The 23,805-nt window shown below is 45.8% G+C and overlaps 1 protein-coding gene across 8 annotated transcripts in view; it reads left to right on the forward strand.

Annotated features, from left to right (window-relative positions):
* The window catches only part of Aopep (aminopeptidase O (putative)), a 262,328-nt gene that overhangs the window by 219,543 nt on the left and 18,980 nt on the right, over window positions 1-23,805 (forward strand). For 6 of the 8 annotated variants that reach the window (XR_013051710.1, XR_013051708.1, XM_042278615.2 and 3 more), the window contains one exon: window positions 18,505-18,621. Coding sequence is in view for 5 of the 8 variants with exons in the window: in XM_042278615.2 (XP_042134549.1) it covers window positions 18,505-18,621 (117 nt within the window). In the remaining 3 variants the exon portion in view is untranslated. Of the gene's footprint in view, window positions 1-199; window positions 404-18,504; window positions 18,622-23,805 lie in introns of those variants that run through there. The other 2 variants (XR_013051709.1, XM_042278618.2) reach the window with 1 other exon arrangement.

The following is a 23,805-nucleotide window of genomic DNA, read 5'->3' on the forward strand; positions in this document are numbered from 1 at the left end:
TCCTTTATTTTTGAAATTAAAATATTACACCACTCTTTCCTCCCGACCTTTGCATGCACCTCACATTGTGCTGTCTGAAATTCATGACCTCTTTTTCTTTGCTATATAGAATCTTAAATTGTTAATTGTTGTTACATATATGTATATAAATACAGCCTGCTCAGTCCCAATAATGTTACTTGCATGTGTGTATTTTTAGGGCTGACCACTTGGTGTTGGATGACCGACCGATCAAGGGCTCTTCTCCAGGGAGTACTGTTTCACCTGCTCTTGGCATACCTTAGTTACCTTCAGGGCCTGCATCTTCTTAAGAGAGTTACCTTCATACTTTTCTTACTTACTTGCTATAAAATAAAAATAAATACTTACTTGTTCTTCAAAATAAAACACAAGTGTAGCTTTACATTCATTTAGCCAAATGGTTGTATTTGTTTGGAGGCTTTTTTAATGGGAAGCGAAAATGGTAATTTGTTCCAAATATCCCCTTGTACACCTGAGAGCTGGAGGCACAGTTGCTGTCACAGCTCTGAGGATTAAAGTTGCCTTGGAGGAACTGTAGGTATTGAGAATCCTTTGAATTTGTCAGCCTACCAACCTATGTTGAGCCTCCCTTGAGCTCCCCTGAGCTGACCTTGAGGTACCCTTCACAGTCCCGCTCTTACTGAGTCAGTATATTGTTCATTCTGAATTGGGGTTTCCTGTGTGGGTTATTAACCATCTCTTGAAGCCTATCAAAGCAGGTGAGTTGCTTAGGATTTGAACACCACACAAAATATGCTGTCTTTGACCTAAGACGGGGCTGTGAGCATTAGAAAACCCATGTGGTACCTTTCTTAAAGGACCTAAGACTGCAACTGTCAGCATGGTTTAAAGTGACTGTTCTGCAAAGTCCCAGGAAAAACTAACCTTCTGCTTCATTAATGCCTTTGTCGTAGTTTTAAAGAGGAAGGTTTTTCTGTTATGTGTTCTTGACCTTAAGTCCTAAAAGTTATTTCTAAAGTTATCCTTTGTTTAGCCAGAAAGCTGATCTGAGTTTATTGATGGATGATGGATAAGCTGTTCAAATAACTTAGAAAGTCATCAGATGCGCTACTGTGTTCAGCCACAGAGGACTCTGTAGACTTTTCCCATCTGAGATTTAGGCACCACTACCATGCTCAGTGAGTTCAGGTGTTACCCAGGGAACTTAACTGTCGTTTCCTCCTTGGACAGTAAATTCACCTCACTCCCAGTTCTGTAAATAGACATGACTTCTGTTCTGGGCAGTTTCTTCCAAAAGATTGCTGAAGGAGCTAGGGAGAAACATTCCCATTCTCCAGAGTGGAATGAGAAAATGATTGGTTCCCAGCTCACTGCTCTTCTAGGGAAGTGCAGGCCATGCTTAAGAGCGGCCGTGACCTAGGACAGATGCCTCAAAGCATTGGATCCCATCCTCTTCAGAGCAACCTCATAACTCCTAAGGGTTCACAAACTGGCTTTAGTTGCTGATTCTCACCAGCTTTCTGCCACAGTTCCATTGACACATTGTACCCATGAGTCAGGGACATAGTAGGTCTAGCACCTCAGACATGTGTAGGCTTTACAGCACTCTAGATGAAAGCTGCCCAGTGTGGGAGGGGCTTCTGTATGACAGACCTTTCATCCAGCTGTCTGTCCATACATACTTACCATGTGAGCATGTATGTGCAACACCAATACCACATAAAAAGAATGTGGATTTCCTAAGGAGTAAAGTACACTCAAGGAAGAAGGAAATGGTTCTTATTTCTTTCCAGTTACACCAGACTCCCTAGAAAACTAGATAGCATCAAACAGGAATGATGGGGCGAATGGGAATGCCCTCCCCCATACTGTAGTAGGGAGCCTGCTGTTTTCTAGTGACTGCAGTTTAGCCTGCACCAGGCTGTAAATTCTGGGCTTTGGTTTCTAGGCAACTTGTACACATTGTAAATCTGAGTATAAGCACACACCCAAAATTGAATAAAGTGGCAAATGTCTAATGATAGAACTTATTTGGTACAACTCTTGGTAACTGTAGCAAACATCTTAGGCCATTGCCTGCCCATGTGGAGACTCTAGTGGACACTCCTAGGAAGTAAAGACAGAAGATTTGCAGGTAGCCTCCCTTGTTGTCAAGTGACTGTATTTCTACAGTGCAGATACATTGTCTGCAGAGAAGGCATCTGCTCAAGGAGCAGGTTTTTTTGTTTTTTTTTTTTTTAAATCTTGTTCCTTGAGGTAGCCCTGCTTCAAGATCCTTAGCTGATGAAACTCTTGGATTTCCCAGCAGCAAACTTCGACTATAGAGGGATGCTACCTATTCTGGATGCAGGGTTTATGGGTCATTCCCACTCATATTTTCCAGGTACTCTCAGAAACTACTTCTCATGAAAGCCAGGTTACTTCTGGCTAGGCAGAGCCTTGCTAGACCAGGGCACTACTGGAATTCATGTGGAGGACTGACCAGCTCTAGATTGAAAGAAGGGTCACTGTGGACTTCCTGGATAGATGGGAGTTAGAGGGGCCACCTGTGGTTTTTATGTGTATTTATGAACTCTAAACATTTAAGATAATGTCATGAGAGGGTTCTCCTGGGGTCCACCAGGCTACTCTGTACTGTTGGAGTCTCGCTCCTGAGAAACATTTGGGCTTTGAGGATTGTCTGATAAAGATCAAAAGTATGGCCTGTGAGAAAATAAATACATAAATTGAATTCGTTTAATCTGAGGATTGTCTGGCCCTCAGCTTCCAGCATTTGCACCTCTAGATGCGCCATGCCAGCTACTGAGAAGTGTCTGCCATCTTCACATCAATTCCTGTGTCCAGAGGAGGCTTATTACAAGTTACTTTGTGCATGCACCACCTCCATCCCCCTGCTTCCCTCCTCCAATGTCTTATCAGCTCCATAGACAAGTATGATAAATTACAACCGGAGCTGAAATGCTGATGTAACAACAGCAGACATAACCTACCCTGTGTTCCAATTATTGAAGCACTTACCTGAAAATAGCCACTTTCTTTTGGAAGAAGACACAAAACAAGCATCAGCAAAGACCGTGTCAGAGTTGACACCCTAAGACATAGGATGGCATTAACTTAAGACCACATGGACTGCAGGAAACACCACAGTCCATTCTCCCCATTCCTTTTACTACATAGATATTTTGTCCAGATTAAACCAAAGGTTCTGGGCTCCACCCAGATTTAGCCATGTTTAGCATACACAAGTGTGTTTGGGAGCCAGAGCAGTTATTTGTGCTGGCAAAACAAAGCATGAAGGAAATTACTCAAAAATAAAACTTCATAAAATAGGTAGTGGCATAGGAAATCTTCATGTTGCTAAATGGTGAATGTGTATTATATGTCTAGAGTCCTTTGGGGGTGGCTGTGCTGGGGGGAGACACTTAAGAAAAAGGCAGCCACCAGGCTGTGAGCTCAACCATATGTGTTGAATTGAACTCAACTCTTCTGCATTTAATGAAGACTTGAGCCTTTAGGGGTAAATAAAACATTACTAAACAGAGACGGCTGAATATTTCTTACTGGCTGTAATAATTAAAGCCATGAAAAAAGGTGGTGGGGTTATGTTACTGATTAACTCTTAGATTTGATCAAGACACAGTTGCCAGTGGCGCTCTGTTTCATGTTTGTCCTGTTAGGTTGACGCCCTGTGCCTGGCCTTGGTGCTCTGTTGAGTAGCAGTCCTTCTGTCCCTCCCCTCTGCCTCAACAAAGTTCTTAGCCACTGGAGTTGAGTCTGAAATCACCCATAAAGCAGCATGCACACAAGAAAGCTCCCTTATAGAAGGAAGCTGATGGATTCTGGCCGAGCTGGGACGGTAAGGATAGTCTGAGTTACCATGTTTCTCTTGTTTTGAGCCAGAGGATAAGAAGGTTAGTATTGACAATAGATGTATCAGTTTCTTATGGCTGCTGTAACAAAGTACCACAATATTAGCAGCTTAAAACATTGTGTTACAATATCAGGAAGTCAGAAGTCCAAGTAAACCTACCTAGGTGAGTGGGGGTGTGGGCGGGCTGCATTCCTTTCTGTGGGGGCGGGGTGGGGGAAGGGAGGGGGCACTTCTCTGCCTCCTGCAGCTTTCCAAGACTTCTGTGAGTTTCCACCTCTTCCTCCATCTTCAGAGCCAGCTTTGCCCGGCTGCCTTACCCTCACAGGTTCTTTCTCCTCCCTACCTTTTTCGCTAGTGAAGACCCTTGTGGGGCTGCCAGGATGGTTGAAGGTACTCTGCTCTAGTCAGCAGGGTTAGTGGATGTGCAATTTTAATTCCATCTCTGACTTTGTGTCTCTTTGTCTTGCCACCTCAGAGAATCACAGAATTCTCTTCCTGCCAGCCATACCAGTAGATGTTGATAATGGAAAAGAAAAGATAGTGAGTTGGAAAACCTATACAACCAACGTTTGCAGACAGTGTCTAGTATTAGAGAGGACTCTGTGCCAGGAAAATAATGGATGTACACACAGAGATGTAAACTAACAGGAGAAAAGGCTGTGTACCTTGTTATTGTACATATTTCTACCTTGCTGCTTAATATGTCTGACTTAGTGTTTAACATTCTAGATACTCAGTTAAGGAGATATTTTAAGTGCCATATAACTAATTTATAATTTTGGTTAGGGGAAATTGGCCTTCCTGTTCAAAAGAACAATCTACTTGTAGTTGTATTGATTTATGAGTAATTGTCTTGTATATTTTTTTGCAATATATTTTTAACACTTTTCTGAAAAAAAAAAAACTCCAATAAAATACTGTTTTTTAACACTCAAGTCTGCATTCAAGGACACCCTTCTGTGAGCCATTCCATGCCTGTGACCACTGTGTGCATATACTTGTATATTAAGCAACTTCGCTTTCAATTCTTTCCAGGTCATCTCTTTCCAGACCTCCAGTAGTATTGTCCCTGGCCACAAAGTGGTTGCTGAGGCGGTGGGGTACCTTGTGAGCTGTGAGGCACAATTTCCATTTGCACATGGTGGAGCTGCATTGGTTAAGCTGTCACTAGATTCCCAGGAAGCACCCCTGAAATAGATGTGACATTTGCCTGTAATGGCTGTGAAATTAATGGTGTAGGTTTTTAAGTGCATTGTCTTTGATTTCTCTTTTAAGTTGGACTATTTTCACATTTTCATCATTTTGTTGCTAAGAATAACTGTTAATGGGCCAAGATCCTACTAGGAGACAAGTTACATTAATTCAAGACTGTGTGCTGGGTGAGAGTTGGAGGAGAGAAGACTCCCCAGGCTTCCAGGGGCTCAGAAAATCCCTGCAGACAACAGTGGCCAACTGGTGGATCTTAGATAGTGAAATAGGAGAGCCGTCTTCTGAAACCCCTGGAGAACCAGAGTTGTGCCTTGAGGGCCAAGACTGCTAAGGGGCTTTTCTGCAGTTGATTCTGGAATCCTGCTGTAGCAAACCCCTGGGGGTGACGCCCCTAGAGGCAGCCTTGAAGTGGGAGGTGTCTGGCTTACAGGTGGCATGCTGCACTCTGGCACACATCGAGGACTGTGTGGCTGTGTGTGGGAGGGAGGTGGGCCATTGTGGGTTCACGCCCAGAACCAAAGTGGGTCTTCAGACTCTCAAAGGCAGGTCGGTGTCTGGACACTTGAATGTTGGGTGATGCCGCAGACTCTGTCCGAGATCAGCGAGATCAGCGGGCTCTGCCAGTGAGGGCAGCTGTGTTGGGGAGGCCGGTAGGTTTCAGAAGTGGGATCAGGTGACCTCCTCCCCAAGGCATTGTTTGGGGTACTCCTGCCTTCCGGTCCTCCACATCAGAGCCACGTCCTCCCTCACAGGATTGCACGCTTCTGTTTTTTGTCCAGGACTCCCCGCAGCCACTTTAACAGGACCACTGGCTTATTCAGGCAGACTGGGAAGAGAAAGCCTGACCTGTCCAGGGGAGGAGACAAATCCAGACGGGTCCTTAAGGGGGAAAAAAAAAAGGTTGCACGGACCAATGCCTCTGGTTTGGCTTCCATCAAGGGAAGTGGATATTATATTAAAAATAGCTTGAACAGATAGCACTGGGGCTGCGGAGATGCTCCTGAGTCCCTGTGAGACTGTCCTAAGGACCTGGGAGCTTACTCTTTAATTGACAGTGAAAGTTCAATCTGCAATAGGCTTTTGCTTTTAAAAATCAAACACCAAGCATTAGCGCATGGCTGCTGAAAGTTAACCTTCTCCAGAACATTCTGGTGAGTTCTGTAGCGCTCCTTACCCTTGCCTCCTTGTAGTGTTTTCATACTGCTTCTTTTCTCAAACTGAAAGCTACTTTGAGGAATTATGATTTTTAATGATTGTTGTTATTTAAAGTGTTAACATTCTTAATAAAGGGAAGTGTTCTGTCTTGCACAAAAGAAGATTAATTTAATTAGATTTCGATTTCTAAATCTTAACTGAGGAATTTTGGAAAAAGATGAGTTTGGGGTGGCTCTTTTCCTCTGACAGGAGAGGTGGGGTGGTCTCTCTGCTGTCTCACTTTGTTCAGCATGTTTGTTCTGTCTACAGAGCAGGTGTTTAGGAGTTCTTTCTGTATTTTTATTTTCCAGGCTCCTGGGTTTGGGTCTTAAAGCTTTCAGCAGAGGTAGATGTGCTGGCTTTGGTTTACAATTGTCCTAACGATTTCTTTATACTGTTTAATCAACAAATTACTTGTGTTCCTTGTTTGCTTATTTTAAGAAGACTTCAAATGATTACTACAGTTAAACTTTAAATTGTGCTTAGCTGGAAAGCAGGCTTAGCTGCTAGACAAAAAGGTTTGTTGTTTTTTTTTTAAGAAAATAAAATGCTATTCCATAGTATTGGGCTGTTAGACCTCCTCACCTAAAACTGGAACATATCCTAGTGAAAACCAGAATGAGACAGAAACCATAATTAGCTAAACATTTTAAAATTTAAAATCTGTGGGCAGGTCATACTGAAAGACTTGTATAATTTACTTGTGCTGGGGTTGTTTAGGGTCAGAGTTTTTATTTCTTCTTCCCAGGCAGTAGGTCATTGCCAGCAACTTAAAAAAAAAAAAAAAAAAAAAAAAAAAAAAAAAAAAAAAAAAAAAAAAAAAAGCCTCCCACAGACCTACCCTGTAGGCTTGAGGAAGATTCTAAATGGATACAGATGACTTAGCTCAAACCAAAACTGAAAGGTAGCTTGTACCAGGAAACCCTCCCCCGCCGCCTGAGCCCCCCCCCCCCCCGTGGTGCCACGTTTTTCTATGTATATTTCATGGGTTCTATTCAGTCAAGTTCCACTGAGCATCTAAAACTGGAGTGCAAGTTTTAATACTTAGAATTGCAAATGGATTCTGCTAGATGCTTCCTGCTTGTTTGGGAAAAATCTTTATGGTTCTGTTTGAGATAGGCCTTCAAATGGTCCACCGCTCCATCCAGCTAAGTAACCGCTCACAGTGAAGTCATGCTTGCAGTCGTGGTGCTGGAGACAGTGGTGGAGTGGTTCTGTTGCTGGGCTCTGTCCTGGTGACCAGTCAGCCACTGGCGTGTTGTGGGAGTGTTCCTCCTCAGAGCTGGTGGTGAACCCAGGAAACTTATTCTGGCCTTTTTCCCCCTGCTCTTTCAGATAACTGTTCTTCTGATTTGCTGTGAATGGTCAGTGTGCCTGTCCGTCCCCGTCCCTTTTCCCGCTTCCCACACTCCTAATTAGTAATTGTGCAGATTGTTCACTAGAAACCAGCTGGGTGGCTTATTCCTCCTCTGCCCTCCCTCCTGGTTCTGCACTTTGCTTCCAGGTGACCCAGGAGCTGTGCGGTAGAAACCAGACTGTTTTTCAGCAGTTGTTTTTTTCTTCCCAGTTCTAGCTGGAAAGGTCTTCACCTAAGTGTTTAAGTCTTTGGAACGCGGCTTCGGTAGAGGTTAGGCCCCGTGCAAAGAGGTCCTCACTTTAGTGAATTAGGGAAAAGTGCCACGGCTACGCCCGCCTTTGTTCCCATTTGAATCGCAGGCTGTGCTGGGACTGGTCTGTGTCTTGTGTAAGTGTCGGGTGGGAGGCGAACGTCTAATTAGTGGAATTGCGGGGTGTGTGGGGGGTGGCTGTCAGGGCGGGGCTGTCTTGTGGATTGGCTGGCTCGGAGGTGGGCGGTGCGAGCGGCCCTTATCAGCCCGCGGTGGCAGGTGCAGGTCCCAGGTCAAGGTAAGGAGGCCAAGGCTCCCTGCCCGCCCCTGCAGCCCGTCCGGGACCTTGCTGCTTTGTTCTCCCTTGCTGAGGGCCGTTTCTGCTCCGAGTGAGTTCCAGGGCGTCGGGATTATGGTTTCTTGCTCATCCTGGGGAAACGATCAGCAAACAGATACCCTGCCGTGCCCTGCGGAGGGGAAAGCGGGAAGGATACTCCAGCAGGAAAACAGCCACACTGTGGCTGATTGCGGCTTTCTCCTTGGGAATGCTCAACAGGTTAACTTCAGTTTCTGGACAACTGCGTGTGCAGGCTCTGCTCACATGGGAACCAGATCAGGAAGCGGCCGCCCTTCCCCCTTGACATTGAAGGCGTTTGTTTGGGTTGTCCTGCAGTGCACAGTGTGTTCGTTGTGTTTCTGCCTCTGCTGTGGTTATTCCTAGCAAAAGTCTGAGTTGAGGAGCTAAGTTTGAAATGAGCAGGAAGCGGTTCTCAGCTTGTGGCGTTTAAGTGAGTGATTATGAAGTGAGTGAGTTCTGGGTCTCCTTACGTTGGGGGATCTGTGGTCACTTTTTTTTTTTAAAGTTATTTTGAATGTTACTGTGTTTTCTTTGGCACTTCATAATTGAACACATTTAGGGGGTGCCCTGTGGTGTATTGATTTGCGAATTGTGTAAACTAGAGTTTTGCTTGACTTTGGAATAATGACTGTTTTGGTTGGTGTGTTAACAGTGGTAAGAAATGGAAAGGTGGGCCATGGTGACTGAAGGCTTGGTTTAATGTTTCTCTTTTTAAAATTTAGTTATGTAAGAAATTTTTTCTTTTAAAAAGAAAACCCAGCTTCATTTTACAAAAACTTGTAGGTTCCAAGATTATACCTATCCACTATGGGTGAGGAGAAAGTCTCTGTATAGTATTTTCCACTAGAGATGAAATAATCAGAACACTCAGAATGCAGTAACACTTCAACAAAACAAGTCTGGATTTCTAAATGGGTCCATTGTACCTATGCAAAGCAAGGCACCAAAAGGCCAGAAGCAGAGCGGCTTGGTTTCTGTGACATTTTTAGCTGTGACTTGGTGCCCTTGAGATTTTAGCTGCAGCTGGAAAGCATGTCTTGGGGTCACTCACATTCCTGCCAGTTCCTGAGAAAGAACCTACCTAGCCTCAGACCCACTGAGATTTAGATCCCTACTGCACTATGGATTATGTATTTCATGGCAGCAAAGGCTTCCTGACTTTCCTAGCCTCGGCTCTGTGACTGCAGGCCTACCTGCCCTGCATCCAGCCTGGAGCTCACAGTAGACAGACCTTAGACCTGATCACCTGGTGCCTGATCTTAGGCTTCAGGATACTATGTTGGGGGTGGCTTCTGTACTTTGCCACCCAGTGTGTTTGTGACTTGCTTGGTCACTGTGTGTAGAACATGGCTTTAGATAGGCAGATGTGGTGAGGTTCCTGTCCCATATGCTGCACATCCACAAAATAGTGGCTTCTTCTTTATACCAGATGCTGGCCTAATAACAGCTCCGTCCCTTTTAGGTGCACACAAAATGAAGGCGTGGCCTGAAGACCCCAAGCCCACCTTCTGCTTTTTCCCCTCTGAAGCTGTTCGTTTCTTTTCCCTTGAATGAATTTTCCTGAAACTTTAAGAGTCAATCCAGGGTATAAAATACACAGACTGGAATCCCAGAGTGTGCAAAAATGGGTCCAAATGTGATTCCCTTGCCTTACACACACTAAATTGTACTATGAAATGAGACCACCACATGGGGTAGCAATTGGACAGTGGGCCCCCACATACATTTTATTAAGTAACAACCTCATTGCTTTATTTTTCCGGCATTAATTCATGTAGTGAGACTCGGCACCCTCCTGCAGCTCCCTGCTACCCCACCCCTCTGTAGCTGTGGCTGGATTTATGTGTGTTGAGGATACAACAGAAACCAACTGGCACATTGTAGACATGTGGCCAGAATCTGGGGGTGGTTCAGATTTGGTAAGAAAGACAGAGCATTAGAAAAGAAAATCGGATCAAAAAGATATTTATGTTGTGCAGTTGCCTCTGTGAAGAAGAAAGGCCAGAGCCAGGGGTGAGGGAACGTATTGTTCTGACCTCAGAATGAACAGCCAAGAGTAAAATTCGTTTAGAAGCTGTTTCAAAATGATTGTACCTACACCTAACTGTGAAGAGCCCCGCTCTGAGCAGTGACTTCTCTGGACTTGGGTTGCCTCTCTTGCTCCCCTTGTTAATTAGCTCTAACATGCTTTTGTGGCTTTGTTCTTTACACCGTGAATTTTAATCCTCGTTAGCAAGTTTATCACGGAAGCCAAGCAAATGGAACAAGCTCTCCTGGAGCCCATGTTTGTTAATCCTCATACAGCCCAGTTTATTCATCGGTGGAGCCTCGGCTGCACTCAGCCTGGTCCGTTGCGTCTGAAGACATTAGGGCCAGCCCTGTGCAGTGCTGATAAAAACCTTTTAGGTCAGTACATTAGAATTTGAGTTCTTTGAATTTGTTCTACTTTAGAAATGGGAATTTTCTGTTCTGAACCTTGGCCTCTGCACCCCTGCCCTCCGTAGATTCATTCGCACCGTTAAATTGTTTGTTGATGACTCTCCCGGTAGACGTTGTTACCCTCTCGTTTCATCTTGCCATGTTGGACACTGAATTCTTTCTAATAAGCATTTGAGTATGATATTCGGGAATAGGTGGCACACGAGACAGCAGATGTGGTTTCAGTCTATTAGAAATTTCCTTATATATGTCACTGTGGTGACAGAAGTTAAAACAGAGTTGTGTTTGAGCACACTTTGTCCTGTTTAAGCATGAGGATTCTAGCTTTCGTGCTACAACTCTGAAGATGGTGTTTTCTATAGGAGGTGGGCTGCTGTGCACATGAACAGCCATTCAGAGGACGCTCACTTTCCAGGCTGACTGTAGCCCTTGTTCATGAGTGCCCCACCTGTACAAGAGGAGAGCTGCATGAGACAAACTCACCGGAGAAGGGTGTGGTGTCTCCTTAGTTATTTACTAAAGCAGCACATTTGTGATAAAGCCAGAGTGTCTCACTTTGACATAGTAATATGGGAAGTTAGAGAAATGTAAGAATATTTCTGGGCTTGAGTAAATTTATGGTTTAACTATATTTTCTCATGGGGGGGAAATTAGACAATACTTGAAAACTTTCTTTAAATACTAACATAAAAACCAGAGCATGCGGCCACTAGGGCTTCGCTTTGTGTATCGACAGGCATTTGGAAAACTTAATATTCTTCCAATTTTTAAACTTTATTCTGTGTGTGTGTGTGTGTGTGTGTGTGTGTGTGTGTGTGTGTGTACATATGTGCCATGGCTTGCATGTGGAGAGCAGAGGAATTCGTGGTTCATGCTTCATGGTTCATCCTTTATATGGGTCTGTGGATTGAACTCAGGTTACCAGACTTGCATAGTAAACACCTTAACCGTTGAGCCCTCCTTGCACACAAGTGATGTTTTCTGTTCTATTTAACAATACTGTCACTGACTTGTAGGTAAAAGTACTGAAGCCAGAACACTGTAGGTTCTAATCATGAACATAGCAGACTTCTGTATGCTCAGGAGAAGAGTGACTGGGTAGCTAGGCTTGCTCTTTAGAAGCCCAGGCTGCCTGTCTGTTACTTGCTCAGCGTTTCATTCACAGACTTAGATTAGGTTGCAGCCTGAACTTCTTCATAAAATATATACGCTGCCCATTAGTTAATCAGGAAATATTTGCAGCAGAATTCAAGAAAAATATTTCAGCTTAAGGTATAGACAGAAAAAAGGAAAAGATCCAAGTGTCTTGTATGGGTGACTCAAAATTTGACTAGATCTTCCTTAATTCCCTTCTAGGTCTTTAGGAATTTATTTTACTTGTCTTAGAAATGTGGCTAGGTGGGTAGAGTGCTTGTCAAGCAGGTGTGTATGTGCATACACACACACACACACACACACACACACACACACACACACACACACACACACACTCGTATACCCCTGGTATGGTGGCACATGCTTGTAATTCCAGAACTCCAGAAGTGGAAGTAGGAACATCAGAAGTTCACTGTTATCCTTTGTTACATAGTAAGTTTCAAGCTAGCATGGGCCACATGAGAACCTATCGAGAGAGGAGGTCGGGGAGAGGGAGAGATGTGGTATTTTACCCAAATTCAGCCATTTTCTGCATTCTCTTTTGAGCTCTCCTCCCCACCATCTTGCTATATCCAGAAGCAGCTCCTACTCCATCCTTCGTAATAGCTGCATACTACTCCATTGTGTATCTATAATACTGTATTTTAAGTCAGAACCAGTTGAAAGTTTTAACAATAATGGCACATTTATTCACATGCTGGGCTTTAGGTTGAGATATATGAGTGTATAACAAGAATTTAGAACTAAAAGATATCACTGCTTATAAATTAGAAGGTCAGGTTCATCAAAATTTACATATACAGTCAAGATTAATACACCAGGTGTTGTATAAACTATGGTCGGTTTAGGTCAGAGTATTGAAGTAAACAAATTTCAGTGGGGAAAAATCTGAACACAAGAAATTGAAAGTAGTCTCTGACACTTTAAAGTTCTGCTCTTTGGAAATTCTTCACAAGGGTGGAAGATGGCCTGAAGCACTGGAGCTTCTTGTTTGAATTGCTTCTCCCCAGAAGCATGAAATGGCAGACCAGTATTTTCCCCTCTGCCCCATTACTGTGGGTCTGGCAGATTCCAGGCAGGCAGGCACGAAAACCTCAAGCGTCTCTTGTAAAATAATTGGAAATTTTCAGTTTGAGCATTTAGAGTGATTTGGTTTCTAAAATATGTAATAGCATACAATATTAGTATCCCGATGGTTGCAGAACCCAGGTGACACACGGTTTCACGTGGCTCACAGACCACACTTTATGTCACACTGCCCGTAGCATGGATAATACTTCTAACAACGGCTAAAATATTAGCACATTGGCCCTCCCACCTGGAAACGTGAGGATGTCTCTGTGCCATAGCTACTTCAGCTGCCACCTGCTCGTGGTGGCCCCTGTGGTCCTTCACCTTGTGGTAACAGTTTGGAAATGCGGTTACCGAACCATGACTTGGATGTTCACATATCATCTCAAACTATTAGTAACATTTCCCAGATTTCTAGTATTGTGAATTCTGTGGTGCTGCTGTGGTGATCTTTGGCAAGTGTGGCTGTGGGGATAATTTGTAAAGATCTTAGTAACCAAAAGTAACTGATGCTCCTATAAGAGTCTTTGCCCGTTGGTTATTTCTACAGTGTAAAGCAAAAGTATTTTCACTCTTCATTATTTAATAACCTTCATTTGCTAGCAACCTCAAATTTTACCCTCAAAATAACACAGACGGGATTCACATTCAATATTCTAGTCTTGTGTTTAGTTCTTTAAAATGTGACTAAAGCAAAAACTCACAGAGAACAGTTCTTGTGCTGCAGCGGTGCAGAGAACAGTTGTTGTTGCCTGCAGCAGCGGCAACGGCGGCGGCGGCGGCGGCAGCGGCTGTTTCTCTTTAAGTTTCTAATGCGTGGAAGACACTTTAGTTCTGTCCTGGGGTCCAGCAGACTTGGCCCAGGACTCTGCCTGTTGGCCGTGTGCCTCCTGACAGGGAAGGCCTCTCCTGTCAGGCAGCCGAGGGCCGTGCTTTTTCCGCTCCTGCTTCTGTTTATCTCTGGATTGTGAGGGACTTTCTCAATTCTGTCCTTATTGGCAAGAATCCTCTGCAAGGGAAAATTCACTAGATGGAGTTGTATTTTAAGGCTCAGAGCAATGTCTTGTCTTCCTAGGTTCCATTCCCGTGCCTCACTGGTACCGGGCACCCATGGGCCTGAGTGGGTTGTCTTGGGGCCTCCAGGGTGGTGGTTGTGTTTCCTGGAAAAGGTGGCAAGGAATTTTCCAGATTTGCAGCACCTTATAAAATGAAAGGTGTTTTATATCTGTGAGGTCACCTTTCACCTTCTGCATGTGACTTTCAAAGGTCAGCGGCTCACATTCTGCCTTGGCCCTTGCTTGGGTTGAATTTCAGCCAACAAGTCTCCAGCCTACAGGAGAATTTGAGATTTTTCTCCCTCCCCCATTTCTTCTGTTTTGTTCTGTGTAAACAGTTCCTGCCGAAGTAACATAGACAAATATAGCAGAGAAGGCTTTTCTGGAAGATGCGTGCTCCCAAAGCATTTTTTAACCATTTTTGGGAAGAATTGATCTTTCTGTGTGTTTCAGACAGACTGAGAGAGGAGGGGAGGCTGTGGCTATAATGGAAGTGACATCATACATTATTGCCCCCATTGATCCGCTTTTAGTCTCCAGCCAGGATAAAAGGAAATGGCACCAGGGAGGAAGCATGCTTCATTTCGGCTCAGATCCCAGAGTGATAATGGGGTAATAATAGAACTCACGCCACTGTCAGTCTGTGGCTGCATTAGTCTCAGGCTCACTCCGTCTGGAGCGGTGCTGACTTCCTTCCTCATGCCGGCCTCTGCTGTGCACCAGCTGGGCCGCAAAGGAGGGGCTCGGGGCTCCCCTTGGCCCTCAGCGCATGCCAGCTGCAGCCCTGATGTTTGTGCCTGTGGAATCTTCACGGTGAGACTTGTGTCTGTGGCATTTCTGACTTCCGAGGTAAACTGGCTTTTCTGCATTGCGTTGTGCTGATGGAAGAAGAAGGGGGGGCTGCAGTTGTGTGGATGTCTTCAGGGAGCTCAGAGTGACATCCGCCCCTGCCCCCACCCACCCACTCGGTCCCTGCCTCCTGCAAAGGCACTGAAGCCCCTGGAGGAGCTTTGTGCTCCTTTGTGCTGCTTCTACTTGGGATGGGGGTCAGGGTTGGAAATTCCACATTTTCTCTCTAAGAAACTAAAACAGTTCAGAGTTGTGGCACTTGTCTCAGTTTTTAAATTTGCTGGGGAACAGATGAAGCTAACTTTTCCCTTTGTACATTTCTTCATAATTAACAACTGTGAAATCTTTAATGTTTATGGCAAGAATACAGACTTCCATAATTAACAAATAGCATTTGTACTTGCCTGGCTTCCTGTTGCATCTTGTTTCTTGTGTTCATCTGAGTAAATTTTACAGGCCTGTGCCATTCTTCTCAAGTACCCACAAAATTTAGGCATCTCACAGTCTTATTTTGTCTTGAGCTTCCTAGGCAGATGCATTTTTACAATACTGAGGTGTTCCCATTGTGAAAATAATAACCTTATCATAGATCCTCGTTTGCGAGAAGGAAGACTTTTCTCTCCCCTTGAATTTCGAGCGTGAGCTGCCAGTCCCAGCCAGAAAGGCAGGTCATGTCAGTAATGTTTCAAGTTGGCTTCCCTGGGGCCTGATGCTCACGGACTCTTTTTTGTTTGTCTGTCTGTCTGTTTCATTTTGTTTTTCTTGATGGCACCATACAGTGGACACAGTCTGTGTCTCCTTCAGTACCTCATGGTAACACACAGTTGGTCCCAAGGTTATGTGGGAGCTGATTTGGTTTCTACGTGGTTGGGGTAGGACATTCCTCTGTGCCAGCTGCCAGGACAGCCCGCTGTCCAGCATTGCCTCCCAGCACATTTGCAAGTGAATATTTATCATGTGTTATTTCTTTGCCATTGTAGGGTGGCTTGGCAAGTAGCAAATATGTATTTTAGTTTACACAGTTCACTCTATTAAAATACTTTTGCTTTAACATATCCTCTTTTCAAGCTTATAATCCTTTTTTTGTGATATAATATTTACTTGTGAATGAAGTTGTGAATATTTACTTGTGAATGATAGTTTTATTATCTGTGGCTGAAAACAGCGTTAGGCCACTAATTTGTCTCTACTTTCTTGATTGTTTAGAGACTACATTTTCCCATGAATTACAGAGCCAGGTGGCCGCAGGTTGTTTACTAATGGAGTGCTTTCTTCAAGTCCATTCTACAAAGGCCAGACTAGCAGAGATCTCCCAGCATTAGGGAGGAATGTTCAGCATGGCTGTGCCTTCTGTCCTGCCCGCCTCTGAACAAGCCTGTGCGTGCATGAGGGCGTCTGTACCTTCCTGAATGAAGGAGGGTGGATTCCTTGAAGGGGTGTGCACCCTCATTCTTTCCCGCCTTTTAATTAGAGCCAGATAAACTTAGGAAACAGCCCTAAAGGTTGGAGTGCACATGTTCCCCTCCCTCCAGCCCCCTGCCATCTCAGCTGTCGGTCTCAAAGTCAGGCGGCTTAGCTCTCAATGTTTCCATTGTGTCAATTTTGAGACAACGAAAGCTTCCCATGATCCTTTTGATTCTGTCTGTGTGCAGATGTGAGCTTTCTGCTTGGAAGAAAAACAGCACACAGGCGTAGATTTGGTTGGGCTTCACGTGTTAGCAGTTCTCATTTTTGAGCTGGAGTTGTGTTCAGTGTTTGAACCCAGGAGGGACACCCAGGTGACTCTAGTCACTGCCACAACAAAACCAAGAGAAGCAGTGGGGGTGGCTTGAGGGGCCTTAGCTGGGCACCGAGGGAAGACGCTCTGCAGGAGGGTGTTTAAGATATGTGGCCTTTAGAGAAAGGTGCACTCAAGGCCTTGGGCTGACAAGTTCAGCTTTCAGCAGAGACTGGCTTCCCTGGAAATGCTAAAGCTGCTGTTGGGTCTGATGGGTGGCCAGAAGGAAGAGGACTGAGGGGCCAGTTTCAGCCAGGGCTTTCAGTGATGGAAAGGAGGAGCCTCTAGGAAGGACATTCAGCTGGTGCCTGGTCAGGAGCCTGGATGCCCCACCTGCACCTGAGATGCATATGGTGGGGACAGGTGCTGGAGGTCCTGGGACTGACCTGCTTTAAACGAATAGCTGGTTCTCTTGGTCTCACTAGGGCAGCTTCATGTTCAGCATTATAGAAAAGGGCAGATGTAGCTCCATGTCTTAAAACATCTTGCAAACGCTTGCTATCTCAGGAGGGAAATGGAGTCATTTATGGAATCCTTGTATTAGGACTTCATAGGTCAGGCCATCCTGCTAGAGACAGCCGGTGTTCCCTGTTGATCTCAGAATCTGTCCATGGTCTAACCGTAGGTGGAGGAGAAAAACTACCTAATAAATATACCCAGGAACCCGCACTGGGCACTGCATGTTACTGGGGGAATGAGTTCATTGAGATGTAGGTGAGATAGGAATACTGGAAATGCGAAGTGTGAGGCACTCCCAGCACTCGGGAGGCAGAGACAGGCAGGTCTCCGAGTTCCTGGCCAGGCTGGTCTACAGAGTGAGAGTTCCAGTCCAGCCAGGCTATAAAGTCAAACCCTTCCTCAAAGACAAATAGGGAGGGAGGGAAGGTGGGATGGAGAAGGAGAGGGTGCCTTCTTGATGAGAGCACCCAGTGTGTGCACACTGTGGGAGGGTTCAGGCAAGAGGAGAGAAGGGGGTAAGTTAGTGCCTTTCGTGGAATAGAAATTGGCAGTTAAAATCCTGGTGTTTGTAGGCACCCTCTGTTGGCCTCCAGAAGTTTGCTCAGAAATATTATCAGGAATATCCGGGACCAGAGGGGTGCCAGTGTAGAGAATGTGGAATTTGTGTCGATAATTGTCAAGTTCTGATTTTAAAGTGAACCTTTTTCAGTCAGGACAGGTGTATCTTGAGCTCTCCCCTCACTCTGCTGCTGGGTTGAGATGGCGTGGCTCTCAGTCGGGTACTGCGGTTGTTCACAGAAGTACTCACTTTGTTTTATTTTGTACCACACACAGACTTCTCCCTCTCATTGCCTTTAGCAGTTCTAATACCAGTTTTGGTGTGAAAACTACGTGAATTCTGAGTGAGAGTGACTGTGTGCTTAGGTGTATCTGTTGCTGTGCATCTGCTTGTCTGCAGCCTGTAAAGTGAATTTTAGTATCTTAAGCTCACAGACTATAAGTAGACTCCTCATGAAGGGGAGGGGCTGTGAGAGGAGGCAATTGTTACATTGTATGTTTTTTTCAGGGTTCAACAGGTGCCTTGCAGGCTTCACATGGTTCAGAAAGAAATCTGAACCTACCCATTTCTGGTAAAGATCCTGTGGATTTGCCTAAAGTTGGATGACCTCTTTAGTCCTTGTCTAGCCGCAAAGCAAGGCCATCATTAGCCACTGTGACATTCAACTAGGACAAGTGCCGAAAGCACATGCCCAGCATGACAAGCCACGGGAGAGGGCTTTGCTGGGCCCCAGCATGCCAATCTTTGGGGCTGCAAACAGCATTGACGCTCATGTCTGGCAAAGTCAGCACCTGCTCTCCCCATCTTGCAGACATAACAGTGCCTGAGTTACCCTGGCTTTGCTGTCCTTGCTCAGAACCTTGGTTTTAACTTCTTGTTGCCTAAGTGACATTTCAAGGGCTGTTTCTTTTGTCCTCAGCTTACTGCAGACCAGATCATCTTGCTTTTGGAGCATCTCTTAGAGCAGAAGACCCTGAGCCCCCGGACACTGCAGCGCCTCCAGCAGACCTACCGCCTCGAGGAGCAGGACGCAGAGGTAACAACACAGTTGAGACTCTGAGCCCCCACTGATGGGAAGGCAATGAGCCCACTGCAGCCCCGGCCTGTGGGGTCACTTCTGGCTTTAGCATGCTGCCTGTGCTTGCTTTAGAGTCAAGGACTGGGTTTCCAGAAGCCTGTCCTTCCTCAGTAGTCCCCTGTGATCACTTTGTACTTGTAACCGCTGGAGACCTAGCTTTCCCCTCCTATGAGGTAAATTATAAAGACAGTGCAAGTTTTCTAAAAGCTTGAGCAACAGGGTGGAGTTGTTTGAATTAAGACTTGGGCGGGTCATTTTGTGCTCTGGTGGTGGCGCCTTTCCCTTGCTCATTAAGGAAACTCGGCTCAGATGTGTGGGAGCAACCGGGCTGCATTCAGCTAGGACAAGAAAGAAGCCATGTGTAAGGGAAATGAAAAAAACCAATCTAGCAGCCATCGTTTAAAAAGTAAAATTGGATGCTCGTGGTAATGCAGTGTGATATTGAGTCTTAAGATCGTTTAGCTTATTCAGAATACAGTACAGATCCTATATGGATTCCAGGTTTGAAAAATACAAAATCATAAATATTTAATGTATTTAATCATCCTAAGAAAAACACAAAAGTTCAAAGAGAAACTGTCTTTGATACAATACTCTAAAATGCAGAGACTATAAGAAAACCAACTCTGAGCTTTCTGTGCACTCCATTCCAGCAGCTACCAGCACCTGGGCTGTTGGGCACTTGAAACTGAGGCCCCTTAAGTGGGGTATACACCGGTATGAGATGTGCATGGAGACTAATGGTGTTTTCAGGCTGTCGCTGTTCATCGCGTTATGTTTTTGAGCTTCTCTTTTAGACACGTTGGCTTCTCTAGTGGCTTTCCGAGTTAGTAAAGTGGGTCACATTGACAGAACTCCTGAGGAGCTCACTGGGAAGGCAGACTTTGTTACGTATTTTCCAAGTCCATGATTTAGGAGTAATTGAAAGGAAGTCCATGGGGAGACAACTGGCAGCCTTTTCCACCTATGCATAGATCAGATGGACAACTGTTGCGTTTGTCTCTGGTCTTAGCCCTTCTGTTTATCAGAGACTCCAAATGCCAGACTAATTTTTAATTAGTGTTTCAAAGACCTTCCTATTTATAGGCAGAGGGCTGTGTTTTGACGGGGTTGAATTCCACTGGAGTAGAGGCTCCTCCTGCAAGCCTCCACTGACTGGGTGGGAGGGTCAGAGCAGGTGCCGAGCACCTGTCCCTTGGTGCCCGGAAGCCGTGAGGCTCCAGTCCCTGTTTGTTTTCCTTCCTCCCGTTGGCGCGTCACACATCCTGTCTTCATTACAGCCGGGCGTCCTTACTGCCCATCACCTCTCACACCAACAGCCATCTCACGGCCTGAAGACTGGACACTTGGTTCCTCTGTGTGCCTTAGTAGCCAGGTGGACTGAATGTATCACGGCTCCCTTCACACAGATATGATGTGACCGTAGTGTCCACACTATGGTCTACACACTGAGGAGGAACGGGGCACACAGGCTGGGCTCACCCTTAGGAAGCTTGTGTTTCTCAGACAGCTCATTGAGTGAGCAAGGCGACCTCAGCCAATATCTGGGAAGGAGTGATACACAGGGTAAAGGTACACAGGGCAAAGCTGGTTGTTCTCTAAACCAAGTATTCCAGAAAGGCCCCTCAGAGGAAGCAGCATGGAGCCAAAGGACAAGAAGGGATGTGTAGACTCAAGACCAGAAAGATGTGTAGGCTTAGAACATGTCAGAATAGTGGCAAGCAACTGTTTTCTGTACAGGAACAGAGAATCATAGTTCAGGCCACGTGGTTTCTGCAACAACTCTTGAACCTTGCTGTTGAGGCACAAAAGACACATTTGGGAAAGCATGGATGCATGCTGCTGTGCACCAAGGGAAGCGGTGATAGACCTAAAACCCGGGTCTCGGTGTAGTTAGTGACCCTCAGGACTCTGACCATCCTCCCTCCTCCTGGTCACTTTTTACAGCAGTTTGCAGCTGTGGCCCTTGCTGGCCCTGCGGATTGAGTCCCATGGACTCGGGACTGACTTCAGCCTAAGCAAGAGTTCCACAGTTGGTGTGGCTGCAGTTCCTGATGCTGCTGACTTCTCTTTTACTCAAGCTCCTGTGAAAAATCACAGCAGCAACAAGATTTTCAGCAACCAGGTTGTTTTCTAGAAACTTCATTATTTAAGTGTGACTTCTGGTGACTAAGTAGCAGGAATTAAGTTAAACCACTAGCTACTTTTATTTTGAGTGACAGACACTCCACAGAAGAAAGAGTTGTTACTTGGTGGAAACAATCTTGAGGTTTCTAACTTGGTTCTCACTATTTCCCTGTGACTGAGCAAGCAAGGGAGTTCCTTCAAATTATCAGGGTTCTCAAATACAGAATAAGTAGCAGTCACTTGAAAGATGGCCAGAGAGACCTCTGTACTCTGTAGCATGGTGTGTGCCGAGCCTCCCTGGAAGAAGAGCAAGGTAAGTTAGGCCTCTGATGGTCTGCGCAGGTCATTGTCCAAGCCCTGGGTGGGATGTGGAATGAGGAGTCCAGTACAGAAGGGCCAGACCTGTCCATGATCGTGGGGAGGCCTGCTGAAAGCATATGTATCTGGGCAAGGTTGAGAAAGAGCCTGCTGCTACCTTGTGGGTCCAGCTGGCCGTGCCCCTCACGACAAAGTGCAGTGCACATCCCTCTACTGGCTGAGCTGTATGCTCTTGGTGCGGCAATTAAAAGAGTCTAGACTGTAAGAAACTCTCCCATAGCCTCACGGGGTGGGGCAGATCAGGGCGGCCTTAGCTTCCATACCCCTCCTTTTCTCGGAGAGATCAAAGTGCTCTTATTGCTTGCCCTTGCTCTGTTCTCTAAGCTTGTACTCTCTGGGTGAGAGCTCTGGGTGGTGTGTTGGACCTCGAGGCTGATAGTGCTGCTTTGGGAGGTTTGTGTGACAGGAGCTGTCAGGGTCAGCTCTGAACTCCATTCTGGATTTTGTAGCCCCCCTTCCTGCCCTTAAGAAACTGCTGTGGGGGAGGTGACACAGCAGACCCAGATCTCCAAGGAAGCGCACAGGGGCCAGTGAGGCAGGAGGGGGTAGCGTGACTCTCACTGTTCTGGGCCACCCTGTGTCTGCCATCTGCAGGGCCACCTTGGTGTTCCTTGGTCTAGAAAGTAACAGAATCCTAGGAGTTGGGTGCCTTTTATACACAGAGTCAGAGCTACCAGCCAGTCTTGGGTCAGGGTTCCTTCAACTAGGAATGAAAACAAACTGATGAGAAATTTAATCCATAGAAGCATTTGTCTGCAGTCCTATGTGTTGCTCAAATAAAAGCTATAAATTCTGAGTATGTAATGGACAGCTGATTTTGGAATAAAAAGCCTTATGTAAGATATCTCTTAAGGGCTAGTAAGATGGCTCAGCAGATCAAGGTGCCTGCCACCAAGCCTAAAGACATGAATTCCATCACCAGGATCCACTTAGTGGAAGGGAGAAAACTTGGCTCCTAAAAGTTGTCCTCTGACCTGCACGCGTGTGCCGTGACGCACATGCACATACATATACACGGATAAATAAAAATGTAGGTTGGGGCCAGAGAGCTAGACCCCGGCTAACAGCAGTTGCTGCTCTTGCGGAGGACCTGGGTTCAGGTCCCAGCACCACAGTGAAGCGCCCTAAACACTCCAGTCGGTTTATGTGGTTCAGCTGTGTATGTTTTAATCATGGACCATTTGTAACTCTAGTTCCAGGGGATCCAATGCCTCTTCTTCCTTCTCCAGGCTCCTGCACACATGTAGGATACATACATACACTCAGGCAGACACACACATTAAAAAAAAATGCAACAAGTTTTAAAGAGTAATTCTAAAAATGTTCTTTGGTCCCTTTTAAAATAGAGAGTCCCCTGTATTGCCTTAGCAAGTGTCTTAAGCTGAAAAGCGGGCCTATGATAAGAGGATCCATGGTCTTCCTGGGTGTCTTCTTTTCCTACCAACCCCATAGCTCACTTCAAGCAACTCGTGTGTGAGGCCACACTGAGCATTTTAGGCCAGGGCATACCTCAGTCTACATCATCTCCAACATTTTTCTTTTTGTTCTCTCTCTCTCTCTCTCTCTCTCTCTCTCTCTCTCTCTCTCTCTCTCTCTCTCTGTGTGTGTGTGTGGAGGGAGGGAGGGAGGGAGAGAGAGAGAGAGAGATCTTTCTAACATAATTTTGGAAAACTAGGATCTCACTGCCTTGTGTAGCCAGTGACCAGAGTGGTCCACACTATAGTGTGCCCTGATCTGATGTTTAGGTTGATACATTCAGCCAGAAAGGTAGCTGCTAAGAAGAGGCCACTGTCAGCACCCATTCATCTCCTCACGAAGTGGGAAGCTCTGTGACATGAAAAGAAGTGTGCGCTCTAGCTGGTGACAGGCCTGTCACCATCCCAGCATGCAGGAGGCAGGAGTATCAGAATGAGTTCCCAGCCTGCTTGGACTGCATAGTGAGACCCAGTCTCAAACTACCAAGGAAGGCAGGGGATGGGGTGGCGGGTAGTGAACAAGAACAGGATGAAATAGGAATAAGGGCTGGTGTAATGTCACACCATCTATCCCAGCACTTGAGGGGCAGAGGTGGTGGATCTCAGTGAGTTTGAGGCCAGCCTGATCTACACAGTGAGTTCCAAGCCAGCCTGGCCTATGCAGTGAGACCCTGTCTCAAACTAAATAAAGGAGGAAGGAAGCATGATAGCCATGTGTGCCCATCCCCCTGGCTTAAGAAGTACCATCTTAAGCACCCAGGTCCAGGGCTTGGTGCTGGTCAAGGCATGGACTTTGCACTGAGCTGCATTGAGGTCCCAGAGCCACAGCCAGATGGTGGACACATGTCACTTGATTTCCCCAGCCCCATTCTCCTCCCCAGTGCAGCATTATCTCAACTGTGCTGCCAGCGTTGAGGGGCGGGGTTTGTTTCTGACCACTGCTAACTGGAAACTTGACAGAATGATCTCTGCTCTGGGGTTTCATATCTGATTTTGTTTTCCTTGGAAACTGTGCTTTGGTTGAGTGTGCTACTGTCAGGATGTGTTAGCAGATCAGATGGAAAGCCACACTCCAGAATGGTTAGAAGGTTTCACCACCTTTCCAGACCCCTTCTTGGGGGACTTTGGTAAAGGTTCCAGAGCCTTAATTCCCTGGGGATTA

Source organism: Peromyscus maniculatus, chromosome 5 (genome assembly GCF_049852395.1).
Source record: "Peromyscus maniculatus bairdii isolate BWxNUB_F1_BW_parent chromosome 5, HU_Pman_BW_mat_3.1, whole genome shotgun sequence".
Lineage (NCBI taxonomy): Eukaryota > Metazoa > Chordata > Mammalia > Rodentia > Cricetidae > Peromyscus > Peromyscus maniculatus.